At 41.1% G+C, this 19,952-nt stretch overlaps 2 protein-coding genes across 4 annotated transcripts in view; one reads left to right on the forward strand and one right to left on the reverse strand.

Moving 5' to 3' along the window:
• OLAH (oleoyl-ACP hydrolase) overlaps window positions 1–19,952 on the reverse strand; it is a 221,580-nt gene that overhangs the window by 180,741 nt on the left and 20,887 nt on the right. The window lies entirely within an intron of this gene.
• Window positions 1–19,952, forward strand: part of NMT2 (N-myristoyltransferase 2) — a 36,800-nt gene that overhangs the window by 11,188 nt on the left and 5,660 nt on the right. For 2 of the 3 annotated variants that reach the window (XR_009746061.1, XM_061468381.1), the window contains exons 3-10: window positions 5,380–5,524; window positions 10,793–10,911; window positions 11,011–11,102; window positions 11,209–11,325; window positions 11,986–12,156; window positions 13,269–13,377; window positions 16,938–17,108; window positions 19,712–19,879. Coding sequence is in view for 2 of the 3 variants with exons in the window: in XM_061468381.1 (XP_061324365.1) it covers window positions 5,380–5,524; window positions 10,793–10,911; window positions 11,011–11,102; window positions 11,209–11,325; window positions 11,986–12,156; window positions 13,269–13,377; window positions 16,938–17,108; window positions 19,712–19,879 (1,092 nt within the window). In the remaining variant the exon portion in view is untranslated. The remainder of the gene's footprint in view (window positions 1–5,379; window positions 5,525–10,792; window positions 10,912–11,010; window positions 11,103–11,208; window positions 11,326–11,985; window positions 12,157–13,268; window positions 13,378–16,937; window positions 17,109–19,711; window positions 19,880–19,952) is intronic. The other variant, XM_061468383.1, reaches the window with a different exon arrangement.

The raw sequence follows: 19,952 nt of genomic DNA on the forward strand, positions 1-19,952 counted from the left end.
ACTGTTCACTCCTGTTCAGCTCTTTGTCCACCTGCACCTCCAAGTTATTTTCTACAAAGCTGCTTCATAGCCAGTCCATATTGGCCTCTGCCATTGAACGGGCTTTTTCTGTCCCAGATGTAGGTCTTTGCACTTGCCTTTGTCAAACTTCATTTCCTGTTTCCAGCCTGTCAAAGTAGCTTCGAATAGCAGCTCTGCAGTCCAGTGTATCAGCCATTCTTGCCAGCTAGTTGTCTATAGACTTACGGAGAAAGCACTCATCACAGTATCACAGTATGCTAGAGATTGGAAGGGACCTTGAAAGATCATCTAGTCCAATCCCCCTGCCGGAGCAGGAACACCTAAATAATGTTACGCAGGAATGTGTCCAGGCGGGTTTTGAATGTCTCCAGGGAAGGAGACTCCACAACCTCCCTGGGCAGCCTGTTCCAGTGTTCCATCACCCTCACTGAGAAGAAGTTTCTTCTCAAGTTTAAGTGGAACCTCTTGTGTTCCAGCTTGTACACATTACCCCTTGTCCTATCATTGTTTGCCACTGAGTAGAGCCTGGCTCCATCCTCGTGACACTCCCCCTTTATATATTTATAGACACTTATGAGGTCACCCCTCAGTCTCCTCTTCTCCAAACTATAGAGACCCAGCTCCCTCAGTCTTTCCTCATAAGGGAGATGCTCCACTCCTTTAATCATCTTCGTTGCCCTGCGCTGGACTCTCTCCAGCAGCTCCCTGTCCTTCTTGAACTGAGGGGCCCAGAACTGGACACAATATTCCAGATGCGGTCTCACCAGGGCAGAGTAGAGGGGAAGGAGGACCTCTCTCGACCTACTAACCACCGCCCTTCTAATACACCCCAGGATGCCATTGGCCTTCTTAGCCACAAGGGCACAGTGTTGGCTCATGGTCATCCTGTCATCCACTAGGACCCCCAGGTCCCTCTCCGCTACACTGCTCTCTAACAGGTCATTTCCCAACCTATACTGGAACCTGGGGTTGTTCCTGCCCAGATGCAGGACTCTACACTTTCCCTTGTTATATTTCATCAAGTTACTCCCTGCCCAACTCTCCAGCCTGTCCAGGTCTCTCTGCATGGCAGCACAGCCTTCTGGCGTGTCAGCCACTCCTCCCAGCTTAGTGTCATCAGCAAACTTGCTGATAGTACACTCAATTCCCTCATCTAAATCATTGATGAATATATTAAATAATACCGGTCCCAGTACTGACCCTTGAGGCACTCCACTAGTTACAGGCCTCCAACTAGACTCAGCCCCATAGACTACAACTCTCTGGCTTCTCTCCTTCAGCCAGTTCACAGTCCACCTCCCTACCTGATCATCCAGTCCACACTTCCTCATTTTAGCCGTGAGGATGCTGTGGGAGACTGTGTCAAATGCTTTGCTGAAGTCAAGGTAGACCACATCCACCGCTCTGCCATCATCCATCCACCGTGTTATTTCCTCATAAAAGGCTAAGAGATTGGTCAAACATGATTTCCCCCTGGTGAAGCCATGTTGACTGCCCCTCATAACCTTCTTATCCTTGATATGCCTTAAGATGGTACCAAGGATAAGGTGTTCCATCACTTTCCCAGGGATGGAGGTGAGGCTGACCGGTCTATAGTTACCCGGGTCCTCCTTCTTGCCCTTTTTGAAGACTGGAGTGACATTTGCTTTCCTCCAGTCCTCAGGTACCTCTCCTGTTTCCCAAGACTTGGTAAAGATGATGGAGAGTGGTCTAGCAATGACTTCCGCCAGTTCCCTCAGCACCCGCGGGTGCATCCCATCTGGACCCATGGATTTATGGATGTCCAGTTTGCTCAACTGTTCTCTAACCCATTCCTCATCGACTAAGGCAAACCGCTCCGTCGACCTGACTTCATCTAAGGTCTCAGGGGTACAGGGCTCTTCAGGACTGCCTGCAGCAGAGTAGACAGAGACAAAGAAGGCATTCAGTAACTCTGCCATCTGTGTATCTTCTGTCACCAGGGCACCCATCCCGTTCATCAGTGGGCCTACATTGCCTCTGGTGTTAGTTTTGTCTGCCATGTATTTGAAAAAGCTCTTTTTGCTGTCCTTGACCCTTCTTGCCAGGTTTAATTCTAAGGATGCCTTAGTCCTCCTAGCTGCCTTCCTACATCCTCTAGCAGCAGCCTTATATTCCTCCCAAGTGGCCAGCCCCTCCTTCCATGACCTGTAAACTCTCCTCTTCCACCTGAGCATACCCAGCAATTCCCTATTTGGCCACGCAGGTCTCTTGGCCCTCTTCCTTGACTTCCTACGTGTCGGGATGCTCCGATCTTGAGCATGGAAAAAGCAGTCCTTGAATGTCAACCAACTATCTTGGGCCCCTTTACCTTCAAGCAGCCTTGCCCATGGGATTTCCCCTAGCAATTGCTTGAAAAGGGCAAAGTTTGCCCTGCTAAAGTCCAGGGTTGCAATTGTACTTGGTATTCTACTAGTCCTACCACACAAGATCCTGAACTCCATCATCTCGTGATCGCTGCAACCAAGGCAGCCCTCAACCCTTACTGCTTCAACCAGATCCTCCTTGTTAGTGAGGATGAGATCCAGCAGCGCTCCTCTCCTGGTCGGCTCATCCACCATTTGCAGGAGGAAGTTATCATCCATACACTGGAGGAACCTCCTGGACCATGGCTGGGTTGCCGAGTGGCCCTTCCAGCAAACATCAGGGAAGTTAAAATCCCCCACGACGACCACAGCCTGTGACTGTGAGGCCGCTCTCAGCTGCCTGTAGAAGGCCTTGTCAACTTCCTCACTCTGATCCGGTGGTCTGTAACAGACACCTACAACAGTATCCCCCCTGCCAGCCTGCCCCTTAATTCTCACCCACAGACTCTCAACTTGCTCGTCACCTGTCCCTGGACAGAACTCAGTGCATTGTAGTTACTCCCGCACATAAAGAGCAACCCCACCACCCCTCCTGGCTGGCCTGTCTTTCCTGAAAAGGACATAGCCCTCCATGACTATATTCCAGTCATGTGAGCTGTCCCACCACGTCTCTGTAATTGCCACCAGATCATAGTCTCCTGACTTAACACAGGTCATTGTCACGTCCAGCTCATAAAACAGTATTGATTCCTGAGTTCTCAACATCCTCCCCCTGGCCTTCTTGAAGATGGGTGTGACATTTACCTTATTCTAGTCAGAAGAAACTTCAACCAATTGCTATAACCTTTTAAACTTGGCTAGATAGATCCTAGTTGTAGTAACATCAGCCAGCTCCTTCAGCACCCTCAGATGCATCTGAGCTGTTCTTAGGGACCTGTGCATGATTAGTTTGCTAAGTGGTCCCTCACCTTCTCTACTGCTGTCATTAATGGGATTCTCATAGATTGTGCTACAAGGATCAGGGACATCAAAGGTCTGAGGTCAGATCTTAACAACAAAACCAAGGCAAAAAAAGCATTACATACCTTAGCTCTGTTGTACAACAGTGCTGTCTTCTGCTGTGAGGAGATACTTCCCCTAAACTGCAATTAAAAAAATGACTCTTTTTTTCTGATTTATGTGAAGTTCTGTGTAGGTTTCTCTTGCTTTCTATTGAATGGAAACAAAATTTGGAAGTAAATTTCTTAGCTAGGCTGATCTCTGAATGTTCTGAAAGGAAAGGAGATTGCTTCTCATGTCCCGAGCCATGTTGCATTTAGTACCAGAACATTAACTTTTTCAATATGCTAGTAAGATCTTTCTGGAGCCGAGGATCTTTTTTGGTTTTAGATTTTTCTGTTTTCTTAATGTAGAAAAGAAATTAGAGACTCGAACATGCAAAATAAATTACAGATAAAGTATGTCAGTGTTTCAATATGACTTCATAATGTACTGATAAGATTTTAGCGCTTATCTAGTGGCATTAGAATTATAAGACCACTGTGAAACAAACAATTAAATTTTTTATTTGAGAAAATTATCTTACATCATAGTAATCTGGATCTAGAAATAGGGTAGGGAGATTTTATCCTCTAGTAGTGGTGTTGCTCTAAAGCATGTAAATCTGTTACTTCACAGCTAGTCAGATGACAGGTGTTTAAAGCACACTATCAGGTATAATTTTGCAATATTTAATGAAATAACTTGCATAGTGGTTAGAGAGTACAAGTTTTTTATTATATATAGAAAATTATGGCCTACTTGAGCTATACAGGGAGGGAGTGACTGAGGATGCTAGAGGCAGATGCACATCCAAATGCAGATTTCCATCATTATTACATGTAATTTATAATTTTGCAATACATGAATCCTAGAAATAAAGTGAATTATGGAAATAATGATCCAACAATATTCAGTAAAAATGAAAAATCTGGCTTGATATCTTTATGCAGAATTGCTTAAAATTTTGCAATGCGTTTGAGACTCTTCTTTCAAATGTAATTATTGCACTGCAGTCTGGGAAAACCTAAGCACAAGCATGCTGTTTGTATGCCTCAGAACAGGACTTACCACTTGGGATGTAACAGAACAAATAAATAGATTAAAAAAAGAGAGAGAAAAAAATCCCTTTAGATTTAGAAGTCTATTACCATTAGTCCTCTGTACTTACCTGTGCAAGTAAAATTCTCATTCCAGTTACGTTTACTCAGACTGATCAAAAGTGAGGGTTCAAGAGCTCAGTTTAGAAATGGTTAGCCTTAGACTTATGCTTTTCAGTCAATTTTTCTGTAAAGATTTTTCATCTTTTACGTGAAAAGTTACTTTATGTCTGTCTGCTTCTATCAGTTAAAATTACCTTTAGCTGTGAGGTTTTGTCACAGCATTAGTGGCATATGGTTAACCCCTACATACGATACAGTGCAAAAAGGCACCCACTGTAGTAATTGTGAGCTAATACAAGGCAGGTAGAAGGTTACTCATGTTAAAAAGTTGATATTCATAGCAATACAGTGTACCTGAAATACTGAACTGTAGTGAATTTAAAAACTATTTTATACTGTATGTGTAAAGTCCAACTTCAAACATCTCTGTGTGTACCAGTTATCTTTAGATTATTAGATATCTAAGCTGGTTTGCTTTTTGCTGTTTTATTGTCTTTTACAATAAAATAAGTGAGGTGGGACAGGGAATGTGAGAAGCTTTTTCTTGTGATATTGGTATTCTGCCTTAGCAGTGTAGTATTTCTGTTAAAACCACTGGAGTTCCATGGTTAAATGCAAGCACTACTCAAAACTGTTAAGTATTTTGGGAAGTTGCTTCTCTGTTGCCCCCCTTACTTTTCACCCTCCTGCCTCCAAGGGCTATACTGAAACTAACCATGATGAGAAGAGTACATGAAAGAATATGTAGCAGTAAAAGAAATAAACATGTTTGTACAAAGGTTCAAAGTAAGCATACTCAGTAAGCTTCCTCTTCCATTTGTCTTTGTATGCAGAATCCAGCCATTCCGATGCAGAAGCTTCAAGACATTCAGAGAGCAATGGAGCTGCTCTCTGCATGCCAAGGCCCAGCAAAGAATATTGATGAGGCTACCAAACGTAAATACCAGTTTTGGGATACTCAACCTGTACCTAAACTTAGTAAGTTTAACTGGACCTGGGCATAAGATCTGTCTTACAGACCACCAAAAGAATATGTTCCAGCTGTGGTGCATGTTCTGTAAAATGGGTATGAAGTTTGACTGTGTGTGGAGATCCTTAATCTTTTATGGAGTTTATGTGGAACTCTTGATGTTTTCTTGGAAAGTGCTTGCACCCCCAACTCCACTCAGTGATACACAACAAAATATGGTGTTAATAAATCTCATTCTGATGTTCTCTATAAGAATGGGAAATGCTATAGAAATAGCATTCCTATGTTTATTTTAGGTCTGAGCTCTTGAACAACAGAACACAGAAGTCTTGCATTTTAGGGGAAAATAAGAACTTTTAAGTAGTAACAAAGACTAAGCTTTGTTTTAATTTATTTTCCTTTTTTTTTTTTTTTTTTCCCCAGTAGATAGATTTGCTATCACAGAGATAATGCCTCTCCTGCTGTAGGTTACACTGTTTTCATGCAGCTTTAAGTGAATAATGGCACTTCTGTCATGTATGAACACTTTTACTGCTCTGTGTTTATGGGCTTTGTCCACAATGTATTCTACCTTGAAGATGGGCTTTCTTGGTCTTTTTTGTGTTCTTGGTACCAAGTGAGATGATGAGGTGACCTCTCCTTGCCTTTAATTTTGTAAGGAATTTGGTAGATTACTTTTTATACTGTTATCCCGGATAACACAGTTGGTAAATCTTAGTCTTTGTAGAAGGTAGTTGCTAACTCTCTCTTCCTTTTTTTGAATCGCTTTCTGATCTTCTTTCCCTCTCATTATCTTCAAGGTAAGCAGTTGTAACTCTTCAGTGCCTGCGAAACTTCAGGACCCCCCAAGTAAAGGAGTCCCGGCAAAATAGCTATTGCTCTGTCCTCTCCATGGCATTGGAGATTGGTATAGCATAAGCAGAAAGAAGGTAGTCTAAAGCACAAGAGCTCTCTCTCTCCACAGGGCAGCATTTCACATTAATCCGTTTTTATAGCTTAATCCATGGAGATCTCATTTCTACTTAACTTCTTGCATAGAGAAGTCCAAAGCAGAGCCCTGGAGGCAATATTTTTCAGCGGATTGAACTGACTCTTTTCCATACAAGCTTTATTCAGATACATCTGTAAACTAATGGTAGTAATTGTCACAGTAATCTTGCCTAGGTAGAGGAAGAGCTTAGGCAAAATAAGTTGATGTATAAGTCGAAAAATACTTTGGCCGTTACAAAGATTTTTCAGAACTAGTTTAGGTGTCTTCGCAGAAGTGCCAGGAGTTCAGTTCAAGTTAGTCAATACATCTTACAGTACTTCTTTAGAGATGAGAGTCTGTCACTTGTCAGCCTAAGAGGACTAACACACCAATTTGATAGTGTTGTGCAGTAGAAGTAGCTTTGTTGAATTTGGCCAGCAGAGGTTTTGTTCAACAGTGTTTATGAATTGCTTCTTGATCACGTTATTTTTTTAAGCTTTTCCTTTATCTGTTGAATGAACGTATTGGGAAGTCTTCGCTATTCGATATGCTGGATACATCTAGGTGTAGAAAAAAACCAACCTGTTGATTCATGAAATAGCTACAGCGTTCTGTGTATTAAATTAACTTCAGACTCCTTCTGCCTTCTAGTTAAGGTTGTTAGCAATAAGTCCTTTAGTGAAGACATATAATGGCAGTAACATTTAGGCTGTTATTTTCTGAAGTTTGTGTAAAGATGCTGGTAATGTTGACCTTCCAAACTGGATTGCAGGCTATAACTACTAGTCAGGACTGTGTGTCATTTGAGAAAAGGTCATACTTTTGAGTACTTTGAGAACATTTGAGTGTCTAGAGCTTGATGATAGTGACAGTAGGGTTGACAGTTTATGGGTGAGACTCAGGGGCAAGGCCAAAAAGGCAGATTTCATGGTCTAAGTCTGTTACAGACCGCCCAACCAGGATGAAGAGGTAGACAAAATATTCAATAAGCAACTGGGAGAAGTCTCACAATTGTTAGCCCTTGTTCTGATGGGGAACTTCAACATAACAGATGTCTGCTGGAAATACAGTACAGTGGAGAGGAATCAGTCTAGGAGGTTCCTGGAGTGTGTGGAAGACAGCTTCCAGACACAGCTGCTGAGTGAGCCAACTAGGGAAGGTGCCTTGCTGGACCTGTTGTTTGTGAGCACAGAAGGACCTGTGGGTGATGGGATGGTTGGAGGCTGTCTTCAGCACAGCAGTCATGAGAGTTTTTGATTATTGGAGAAGTCAGGAGGGGGTTGGCAGTACTGCTGCCTTGGACTTTTGGAGGACAGACTTTGGCCTATTTAGGAGACTGGTTTAGAGAGTCCCTTAGGAGTCAATCCTGAATGTCAGTGGTCTAGGAAGGGTGGACATTCTCCAAGCAGGAAATTTTAAACATGCAAGAGCAGGCCATCCCCATGTGCTGAAAGACAAGCTCGTGAGCGTGAAGACCGGCCTGGCTGAACAGAGAGCTTTAGCTGGAACTCAGGGGAAAAAAAAGGAGTGTTTGCGGCCTCTGGAAGAAGGGGCAGCCAGCTCAGGAAGATCACAAGGATGTTGTGATGTTTTGCAGGGAAAGATTTAGAAGAACTTAATCTGCCTGCTGCTGTAATAGCCTGTCCTGGGTTCAGCAGTAGCAGTCATTTTTTTCTTCTTAGCAGCTGGTGCAGTGCTATGGTTTTGACTTTCGGCCTGGGAACAGCACTGATAACACCAATGTTCTTAGTTACTGCTCAAATGTTTAGTCTTACCAAGGACTTTCTGAGTCTTATGCTCTGCCAGGGAGGAGGAGAAGCCGGGAGGAAGCAGAGACAGGACACCTGACCCAAACTGACGAAAGAGGTATTCCATACCACAGCACGGCATGCCCGGGATGTAACTGGGAGTTACCCGGAAGGGCACTCACTGCTCGGTCGGGCTCAGTCGGCAGGTGGTATCGTATTCTCTTCCCTTGTTATTTTCCCTATCGGTAGTATTACTGGTGGTAGCAGCAGTGGTTTGTGTTGTACCTTAGTTACTGGACTGTTCTTATCTCAACCTGTGGGAGTTACATTCTTTTGATTCTCCTCCCCATCCCTCTGGGAGCAGGGGGGAGGGAAGAAGGGGGGGGGAGTGAGCGAGCAAGACTGCGTGGCTGACAGAGTTTAAACCATGACATAGCCAATAACAGATGTTTCTATAAATACATTAGCAACAAAAGGACGGCTAAGGAGAAACACCATCCTTTACTGGATACGGGGGGTATATGTAGTGACAAAGGATGACAAAAAGCCTGAGGTACTTAATGCCTTCTTTATCTCAGTCTTTAATAGTAAGACCAGTTGTTCGCTGAGTACCCAGCACCCTGAGCACCCAGCACCCTGAGCTGGAAGACTGGGAAGCATAATGAAGCCCCCATAACCCAAAGGGGGATTGTTAGTGACCTGCTACACCACTCATAAGTCTATGGGGCCAGATGGGATCCACCCAAGGATACTGAGGGAGCTGGTGAAAGTACTCACCAAGCCACTTTCCATCATTTATCAGCAGTCCTGGCTAACTGGTGAGGTCCCAGTTGACTTGATGTTAGAAAATGTGACATCCATCTACAAGAAGGGCGGGATGGAAGATCCGGAGAGCTACAGGCCTGTCAGCTGACCTTGGTGCCCGAGAAGGTTATGGAGCAGATCAGCTTGAGTGCAATCCCAGAGCACATACAGGACTATCAGGTGATCAGGCCCAGTCAGCATAGCTTTATGAAAAGCAGGTCCTGCTTGCCTAACCTGATCTCCTTCTATGACAAGGTAACACACTTAGTGGATAAGGGAAGGGCTGTGGATGTTGTCTCCCTAGACTTCAGTAAAGTAAGGCTCTGCAGTGGGATCTGGACAGGCTAGATTGATGGGCCACGGCCAGTTGTATGAGGTTCAACAAGGCTCAGTGCTGGGTCCTACACTTGGGGCACAACATCCCCATGCCATACTACAGGCTTTGGGAAGAGTGGCAGGAAAGCTGCTCAGCAGAAAAGGTCCTGGGAGTGTTGGTTGACAGCTGAATATGAGCCAGCAGTGTGCCCAAGTGGCCAAGAGCATCCTGGGCTGTATCAGAAATAGAATCAGTAATCAGAAATGACTTCCCTAGCCCTGCTGGCTAGGGAAGTAATCATCCACCTGTGCTCGGTGCTGGTGAGGCCGTGCCTCACTGTGCTCAGTTCCGGGCCCCTCACTACAATAAAGACATTGAGGTGCTGGAGCAGGTCCAGAGAGGGGCAACGAAACTGGTGAAGGGTCTGGAGCACAAGTCTCCTTTTAAGGAACTGCTGAGGTAACTGGGGTTGTTTAGTCTGCAGATGAGAAAGCTCCGGGGGGACCTTATCGTTTTCTACAACTACCTGAAAGATGTCAGTCTCTTCTCCCAAGCAACAAGTAATGGGACAAGAGGAAATGGAATCAAATTGCACCAGGGGAGGTTTAGATTGGATATTAAGGGAAATTTCTTTATGGAAGGGGTTGTCAGTTGTTGGAACTGACTGCCCGGGGAAGTGGTTAAGTCACCATCCCTGAAGATATTTAAAAGATGTGTAGATCTGGGTGCTTAGAGACCTGGTTTAGTGGTGGACTTGGCAGTACTGGGTTAACAGTTTGACTTGATGATCTTAAAGGTGTTTTCCAACCTAAATGATTCTATGATTTGGTAGGTGCAGCTCCATCAAAGAGGAGTAGTTTCTGTTTGTAGCTATATATTGAGGGATTGGAGTTGTAAAGTCGGGAAGAAGGAAGCACGTTTTCATGTAAGATTTTAGGAACAAGTTTCACATTTCATCAGCGTCCCTTAAATGCCCTGTCTTTGCCATGTCACTGCTCCTGAGTAATCCTGTTGAGCTCAGGTCTGTTCAAGTCAGTGGTAAACAGGATCTGAGCCACAGCTTGTTAGCTGTGAGTACAATGTGTATCTCATGATGAGACCATGGATCTCATGGCTGGCTAAATGGCGTGCATGTGCTGATGGATTGCTGTCCTGTGTTATGAAATACTGGGTATCAGTTGAGGTAGAGTAGTTCTGTGCATGTCTGTAGATATTCTAATGAGATAGTCATTAGTCCATCTTATGCAGTCTGTGAGAAAGAAGTAGTACAAGCTAACAATACTAATTTTTTTCAGCATTTTTTAAAAGCTTCATGTTCCTATGAAATAATGGTGAGAAAATACATGATGTGAGTTAAATGCAGTTTTGAAAACTACCAGGAAGGCAAGCAGTGTAACCATTCTTTTTTTTCTCCCCCTTCCTTCTCCTCTCTCAAAAGATGAAGTTATAACTTCACATGGTGCGATTGAACCAGATAAGGACAATGTCCGCCTAGAGCCATATTCTTTGCCACAAGGTTTTATGTGGGACACATTGGATCTTAGCAATGCTGAAGTTGTAAGTAAACCAATTTTCGTATGTATCTAAAGTCATTCAAGTTTATCCTGGTTGATGTGTGTGGATAAATCTTTGGATTTTTTTTGTGTGTGTTTTCAGCTGAAGGAGTTATACACACTGTTAAATGAGAATTATGTAGAAGATGATGATAATATGTTTAGGTTTGATTATTCACCTGAATTTCTTCTGTGGTGAGTAGCAAGTTCCACATTCTGGTCTGGCTGAAGTGCGAAGAAGGGTGTTTTTATTACATCTTCTTAGGCAGTAATTTGTAATTATTTCTGTCATCAATTCTAGGGCACTACGTCCTCCGGGCTGGTTACCCCAGTGGCACTGTGGGGTTAGAGTGTCTTCAAACAAAAAACTGGTAGGATTCATAAGTGCCATCCCTGCAAATATTCGTATTTATGACAGGTAAAATGCATAATTACTTTTGGTTTTTGTAAAAGAATAACACCATGAAACAAGTCTTAAACTGGTATCCATTGCCACAGGAAACTTTAGAAAGAGAGAAGGATGCTTACTGACCATAAAGTCAGATGAATCCTGTGTGTGCAGCAGTGATTTTTTTTTCTACTCTTCTTCCCCTACCCCACCCCTCCAAGCTCTTGAGCTCATGAACTGCTTACAGTGAAGACCAGGAATACATAGTTAAGGAATTTTCTTATTGATAGATGATACAGATAATGACACAGAACTTCCTGACCCTCCAGGAAGGTATTTAAAGGATAGTCCATCAGATGGACTTCGTTGGCCAGGTCTTCATACACTGACAAGTACTATACCATATAGCATGTGCTTGGATGCCACAGTGCATCTTAAAGTGAGGCAAGTCTTAATAGAGCTCTGAAAAAGGAGTGTTGCAAACATGTTAGACACAGTTTGCATGTTGCACAATTTGCCACTGCAGTTGCAGTATCATGGATTAGCAGTTATTGCAGATGTACTTTTTCACAGGCTGATTTATTTTTACCTTGAATTCTTCTGTCACAACATGGAAAGCTACAATTATGCAAATGAAAATATGCAATGTGCAACTCTGTTTAACTTTTCCACTATTTAATGTCCTTTTAGTGTGAAGAAAATGGTAGAAATCAATTTTCTATGTGTCCATAAGAAACTGAGATCTAAACGGGTAGCACCTGTCCTGATTCGGGAAATAACCAGAAGAGTAAACCTGGAAGGAATTTTTCAGGCTGTTTACACTGCTGGAGTGGTACTCCCCAAACCTGTAGCCACTTGCAGGTAACCTAGGTGATGTTCATAATATCAGTTTCTGTAGGAGTCATTTTAAAGAACATGTTATGTAATTGGCTAGAACCATTACAAGCATAACATTTAAAGAAATTACCTGTTGTGGCCCTGACTAACCTGAAGGCCTCAGCGTTTGTCAGGGTGGGGTTTCCATGTCTCCTTACTTCCTTGTCGCCTTTTATTTTTTTCCCCCTTCTTTCTTTCCTTCCTTCATTCTGCTGTTTTCGATAAAACAGTTTCTTGGACTATAATCTAACTTTCGGTTTGTTTATACCTCAACTAAGATGTTTCTGTTGACCTTCTGGTGGGAGCCATGCTAGCACTGACAACATCGTATACCTGTGTTTTTCAAGTGGTTGGTTTCCCTGCTGGGGCACTTCCCTGTTGACATGGTTGCTTGCCAAAGATGGCAGGGCATTTCTGGGAATTGTATGATTTGGTTTTTGAAATCCTTTCATTTTTCCTGGAGAAAGGAGGACTTGATGAGCATTTGATAAAGGTGGGAAGACTATCGCATGAGAAAACTTGCATGTAATCAAGGATAGTTTTTGTTTGCTTGGGATAGATTTTGTTTCTATTTGGAAAAGTTTAGTTCCAGCAGTATTAGTTCAGCTGTCTGTCCTGGAGCACAGGGTACTTCTTCATTTGAAATAGTGTTTGTACTTATCACCGCCAAAGATCCTGTAAGCTTTTGTAAGGAAGGATAGACAAAAAAAAGCCATGCTGTGTTAGAGTAACTAGGGATGTTCTGTTGGACGATGATCTGCTAGGAAGGGGAGATCTCCTTCAGTAGACTACTTAGACATGAGGAGAGGGTCCTGTCTATACGACAAAATAAATGTTATGGTGAGATATTCAGGGCAATGTACTAAAATGTGATTACTCATTCTGTAATAAAAACCATTTGCTTAGTTTAAAGATATGGTGGTAGCAGGCCTTGTTGAAAGCTACTGCTTGGATATAACTTTTCTTTGTATGTTTTTTGCTGAAGCTTCTTACAGGCATAGTACAGGTTTGCTTAGAAACAAATCTGTAGATGAGGCGCAATGCGAGAAAGTAGGGAAATGGGTGCTATTTAATCTCATTATTAATTTTATTTCCAGGTATTGGCATCGATCACTGAATCCCAGAAAATTGGTGGAGGTGAAATTTTCACACTTGAGTAGAAACATGACTCTACAGAGAACAATGAAGCTCTACAGACTTCCTGATGTAAGCAGTATGACTTACAGAGAACCCCACAGTTACTGTGAGGCCCAAAATAACCTTCCATCTGTCTCTGACAGCACAGGCTTTTCTGTGGAAAAGCAGTGTGTGTGCAGGACATTGGGTTAAAAAAAGAAAAAATCTCTGGTTGATAAAAAAGACCTTAAGGGATATACTAAACAGAAGAGACTGTTGTTAGAAATGTAGATCTGTATATGGAGAAAATAGAACTTTGATGTAAAAGCCATAAACAAACAAAGAAAAAAACAGAAACTTTGACTTATACATGTGGGATTGAGCTAAAGATGTGTAAAACTATTCTGTGTATGATTAATCTAATAAGAGATTACTGGAACAGCAAATCACCAGTTTATGTCTTAAAAATCTCAGAGAAGTCCATCAGAAAGCTGATCGAATACAGTGGGGTTGTTGATTTGAGTCTAATTCACAGCTTTTACTGTCGGATAATGTTGTTCTGCAGTAAGCAGGCTCAGTAAAAGCCACCTCAGTATGTCGTGTACTGTTTATTTGGATGGTCTAGCGAAAAAAACCCAAGTGTTCTGGCATAGCTAGGTTGGTTACAAATATTTTTCCTTATGTTTGCAGCTAGTAGTTAGGCTGGCAAAAAGCCTTAGAATGTATTTCCAAGACAGGGCAAGTCACTGTAAGTAGTCTGAGATGTACTATTAAAAAATCTCATTGCCGTAATTAATAGCTTATAGAAGATAGCTTGAGCTTTATGATTTGAAAACAATTTCTTTGCTTGTAAAAGCTACTTTTCTGTTTGGAGGGATTGCAGAATGCCCTTTACCTGTACCATAACAGTAAGCCTTTATTTAAACAAACCCTCCCTTTTGGTTAAAAAGAAATACATTTTTCCTCACTTGTAGTACTTTGTAGTGATTTATCTGACTTGGAAAATTGCATCTGTTTATATTTACCTTGATGCAGCAGGTTCTCTTACTACTTGCATATGTTAGTAGTACACTAAGTACTTCTTGGTATAAAGCACATGCCATGGCTTGATCTGGACTCCTGCTGCTGTCAGAGAGACTGGTTTTCTGTGCTGCCTGCTTATACCTGTGTCTGCACATGCAGGTTCTCCCCTGTTGCAGGGCAGCAGTTTTCAGAGCTTAAGAATTAATAACCAAATTAATTAGGTTTGAATCATGGAGAGCTAAATATAGCTTACATCAAATCGAGACGACTTTTTTAATAGTCTGAAAAAGTGCAGTAGACCATTTCAAATACAGGTTTTGATGGCAACTCTGGTACTGTTTCTCACGGAAGCAGTACAGGTAAAGAATAAAGAATAAGGATTTCTTACAGTACAAAAAGTGTACCTACAGTGAATCATTAGAAACAGCAATTGTACCCTGATCATCTTCCTGTCCTAATCATGAAAACCCAGATTTCAACAGGAAAATAAATAATGGAAAACAAAGAATACATCGTACCTCGTTCAGAACGTGCAGCTAAGGCAAACATACTGTACATACAGAGATGTGCAAATAAAAAACAGGTGCTTTGAAAAGCAACTTTTAAAACCAAGTGGTGTAGGAGTCCATATGCCCCAGCTGTCTATTTTTAGATTGGATTTGGGAGCTTCTCCCATGGAAAATAAAGATTTAATCTTCATGTTAATGTTTTCTCTTTAGGTCTTGCGCTTTGGGGGTGGTTTTGGTTTGTTTTTTTTTTTTCCTTGAGAAAGGGTTTAAGTGCTCTTGAGGATCTTAATCCTCAGCTTCAGGCTGTTGCCATAAAGAGTACTATCACATAAATTTGTTCATTCAGTCCACACTGTCCTGTCCCTCAGCACCAACCACTGTTTCTTGCATTTTAACCTCTTTTCATAGTGTCCTTGGAATATCATTGCTGCCGGAAACTAGTCTCCCTTTAAGAGGAATTAATCATTCCTAATCACTTGAACACTCTGAATTAAAAAGGTTAAATATTATTACTTAATACCACCCTCACTCAAGGTTGCATTTGCGCATGTACCTATAGATATAATAAAGTGTTTTTTTTTTCCTAAGTGTTTAATATCTTGAGCAAGGAGTTTTCTGAAAGAGGTAGGTTTTGGCTGTGTTTAGATTAAAGACAGGAGCATCTTTGTCTCTGTATGTCTTTTCCTGACTGTGATCCTGAGCCAGGATACTGGCATGAATATGTGCCCGGTGCAGCTTGATATGTGGAGCAGAGAAACAAATTTTAGTCCAGTTCTGTATACTTTCCCTCACTTGTGGGGCTGTGCATAATTGTTTACTGGTGGCCATTCTGAGTGTTTCTGGGGGATAAGGATGTTCCAGCCCATCTGTTTTTCCTCCCATCCTGTTCCAGTGTATGGCTGTAGAAGAAGGACAAAGGCTTGGAGGATGCCAAAATTAACCTTTTATAGGTTATGAATGAAATACAGCATAGGAAATGTCGTGTTGATGAGTCAGGTGAATACCCTTATGGATTTAGGGCATTTAAAAATCTAGATGAAGTGCTGTTGTGGAGACAAACCGTAGTCCCAGGCTGCTGAGGAAAGCAGGAAGACTAAAATATAATACACAGGCCAGAGCTGTGGAAAAATATGCCTTGATTTTTTTTCATCTTGCTGCTGACTCCCAGAGTATGTGAATAAATACCTCCCCCTGAATAATGCCTTTTGAGCAGACCATAATCAGATACACTAATTTCAGCATTCCAGTAATCAAGTCTCTACCTGGCTGCTCTTGCAATTGACTTTGCTGTGATTAATGTATTATGTGTATGTAGTTCAGACAGATGAAGCAGGATAAATGAGCTCTGAAGAGAACAAGCTTTAGCATCTCTAAAAGAAAACATGCAGGAAAGCTAATAAGAGCTGTGGAGAAAGCTTTAATCACCTTTGCTTGTAGTAGTACTGGAAAGCAGTATTTCCTTTGCTGATGTTTAAAGCCATAGAAATAATTTTATTTGTTAAAATACTGTAGGTTTTTAATTTGGGGCACTTGGAAGTTATGAGGAGCTTTCTTCTTAACACAACAGCAGTTGTGCCTGTATAGAAAGTTGAATTAGCGAGGGAGTTTGCAAGCATTAATAATAGGTGGACTTTAAAAAAAAAAAGTGATTTCTAATTATACTTTATCATCTGACTTTGGTTGAATCACAAGTGTTCTTGTCTTCAGATTAATTTCTGATACACAAGTTGCTTTATATTTTATTTCTGTGTCTGGGCCCTAGGTAGTTCAGAAGAAGATAAGAAATAAAGACTGCCCTAAAAAACCTTAAACAATACAAAATTAGTGAAGTCTAGGCTGTTGGCAATGGCGTCTATTTCTCTGGAGAAAAGAAGCTGTTTCAGTAATGAAATATAAAGATTGAATTGCCCCAAACTGTCTCAATAATTAGAAGAGAGGGAATTCTGATTGAAAGCTGTTTGCAAAATAGCATAATGAATTAGGTGGCTGGGGTAAAGTAGGCTAATAAGGAATGCATTATAGCAAATGGATTGAGTCTGCAACCTACTTTCAGCCTTTGCTGTGTATGCAGTTTTCCTTTCAACATCTTAACATCTATTTTTCTTTTGTTACAATAAGGCCACAAAGACTTCAGGTTTGAGACCAATGGAACAAAAGGATACTAAAGCAGTACAAGAATTAATCAACACTTACTTGAAACAGTTTAATCTTGCTCCTGTGATGGATGAAGAAGAGGTAGCCCACTGGTTCCTGCCTCGGGATCATATTATTGATACTTACGTAGTAGAGGTAAAACATACCCTAACTACTTGATGAATGTGTATGTGAATGGTGCTTACAAAAGCTCATGTCAGCATCAAGTTTTTGAAATGCAGACAGTATGAAAGATGTGTGCTATAGGTAGAACTTGATACAATGATTCCAAGCTTTGTTCTTTGCATTGCATCCTGTTAATGTGAGACTGTTCAGTTGTGATAAACTGTAGCTTTTATAACAGGATATTTCTAAGAATTTTAAAAATTCAAAATATCACTATCTTGGAAATATTGTAGAAAAGGACTTTACATCTTTTTAAAAACAACCCTTCCACCTCCATTTGTCCTTTTTTTCCATAGAGATATGACATGATAATAAGCAGCAGTCTTCAAATCTTGTTTTCTAGAAAACAGGAAAAGTGACACAATGACTGAGATAAGGATTTGGTTTGAGTTCAATATCATTCTCTCAGGTGTTTGGTTTTGCCATACACTAGTTCAAAATTCTTTATTTTAAAACCCCATTTTAGGGGCACCTGCTGGGGTAATTAGGTTTTTTGATGGTCTGCTTCAGTAAAATGTTTTTTTTTTCCCCAGTAAAAAAGTGTGTCTGTGTGTCTGTACATATATACATGTAAATGTAAAATAGGGAAATAAAAGTTAACCATCCCTTGGTGCTGTTGTGAGTGTTGTCAGCTAGCAGTTAAATTATCTTGAAAATTACAGTCTTTGTCCACTAAAAAGATGGAGAGCATCATCTGTTCCTAACACTTACTCTTCCCTCCCCAACCTACTACTCCCACCCTCCAGCCTGTTGGTCACAACACTTCTTGCAAAATAAGCAGTGCAGGAATAGATCAGCATTTGGATTGGAAATCTCCAAGGCATGGTTGGAATAGCTGCAGTAAAGCTAGTGGAGAAAGAGGCACTCTTCCCTTTGAGTCCATACTAAATCAGTTGTAGGCATTGTACTTAGATAGTATATTGGTTAGAGACAAGGTTATTTGACAATAATCAGCACCAACATTCCTCAGCCTACCAGCTCCTCACAGAAGCTGCAGGTTGTGAAGCTCAGTGTTCGCACATTGCAGCCTGAATCTGTGCAGGAGTCTCATCTGAATGTAGAAACTTACTGCTGATGGAGATGAGAGGTCCTGCTTTGTCAGTTGTCATTGTCCCAAGCTTAGCTTTCTACTTTCTTTACAGTGGGTCTAGTGCTCATTGGAGTCTTCCATGGTATAATTTAATTTATTGTCCCTCCTTCGTTCTCCACTTCCTCTTCTTCACTCCCCACTCCCTGGGTTGGTTTTTGGCTTTGTTGGTGAGTTGAAGACTGCAGAAAAATCTGGTGATCTGTTAGATCACCATGAGTGTACCGTTGGCAGTGCTGTTTTAACTGAACAGTGCAATCTTCACTTGTTTGTTTTGTGCTCTGTCTTGAACTAGTTTCTCACTATACAAAATGTAGATTGGTTAGTGCTTAAAGACATGTGTGACCTGGAGAAGTTGGCATCAGATTTTTAAGTCATATTTGTAGTGTGCAGAGCTAAAACCTTAAAATAGACTATATAATTCCTGAATTAATATTTTTATTGTCCTTACTGAATTTAGTGAGGGACTTAGTAACTTTTCTGTTGTTTTTAGTTTATCTCTACTACAGAATCTGTACCTGCTCTGAGACAATAGCTTTTTTGCATGTGGTGGGTTCAACTCTCTTTTTACTGTAGAAGTACTATCAGTTTAAGGATCCATGTGAGGTCCTTCATTGAGTTCAAAATAGTGAGCACCAATCATTCAAAACAAAGCAAACAAGCAAGAACAAGCATTTGTGTGTCTCCTTTGCCTTATCTTCTTGGAGATATCAGGAGACCCAATCGGAATAGCAGGAGTGAAAATCTGGGTAGGTTTTCTTGTGCTCAGCGTGTCAGTCGTAACACAAAAAATAATTATTTCCCATTTCCTGCTAATCTACACTCCAGCAGGTAGTTAAACTGTGTTCTGTGCATGACAGATGAAGAGAGTTTGTGTAAGATACTTTAGATTTCTGTATAAGTACCTTTTTTGATCGCTGCTGTTCTTAATAGAATGTCAGTGTGCTTTAGCAGTTGTCTAGCAAATGGATTAATAGTTGGTTAATAGTCACTAGAACTGATTTAACTATGCTTTGTATACCAGCACTGTACATTTTTTCCCTGGTATTAGAAAGTTGAGAAAATTACTCTTCACTGTGAACAACATCAGTTTTAAAAAACATTCTTTTAAAAATTATTTCAATTGCAAACAAATTTGTGTACTTTTTTTGAAAGTGTGCTCTTTTGATATTAGGCTAAGCTTGGAAAACAAAGTGTAATGCTTTGGCAACTGCTTGTCAAAATGTTATTGGTGTAATAGACTAGAAAAATCTAAATCATTTCCTTTTCTGAAGTGAGTATTTCAGGCTTCAGTCTCACTCTGATATATAGATACATCCTTGGCAAGAATTCAGTTTATTCAAACCTTAGCCAGGATTACCTGTTACACCATAATACTTACAGACCACAGAACTGTGCTGTATTTATTACTTTGCTTAGAACAGTCGTGTTAGCCTAACCGATAACCAAGTGGTTATTTCTTATTAATTGACTTTTTTTTTTGTAGGGCTCAAACGGTATTTTAACAGACTTCCTGAGTTTCTACACGTTACCGTCAACAGTGATGCACCATCCTGTTCATAAAAGCCTCAAAGCTGCCTATTCCTTTTACAATATTCATACAGAGACCCCTCTCTTGGACTTAATGAATGATGCACTCATTATAGCTAAATTGGTAAGTTGTGCTGGGTGGTTTTTTTCTGCTTCTTTCATAAAAGTATTCTTAGGAGAGCTGGGAAGGTAAGAAC

Source organism: Pezoporus flaviventris, unplaced genomic scaffold (assembly GCF_033815535.1).
Source record: "Pezoporus flaviventris isolate CSIRO_AGI_PZ_B2104156 unplaced genomic scaffold, CSIRO_AGI_Pfla_v1 ptg000047l, whole genome shotgun sequence".
Classification (NCBI taxonomy): Eukaryota; Metazoa; Chordata; class Aves; order Psittaciformes; family Psittacidae; genus Pezoporus; species Pezoporus flaviventris.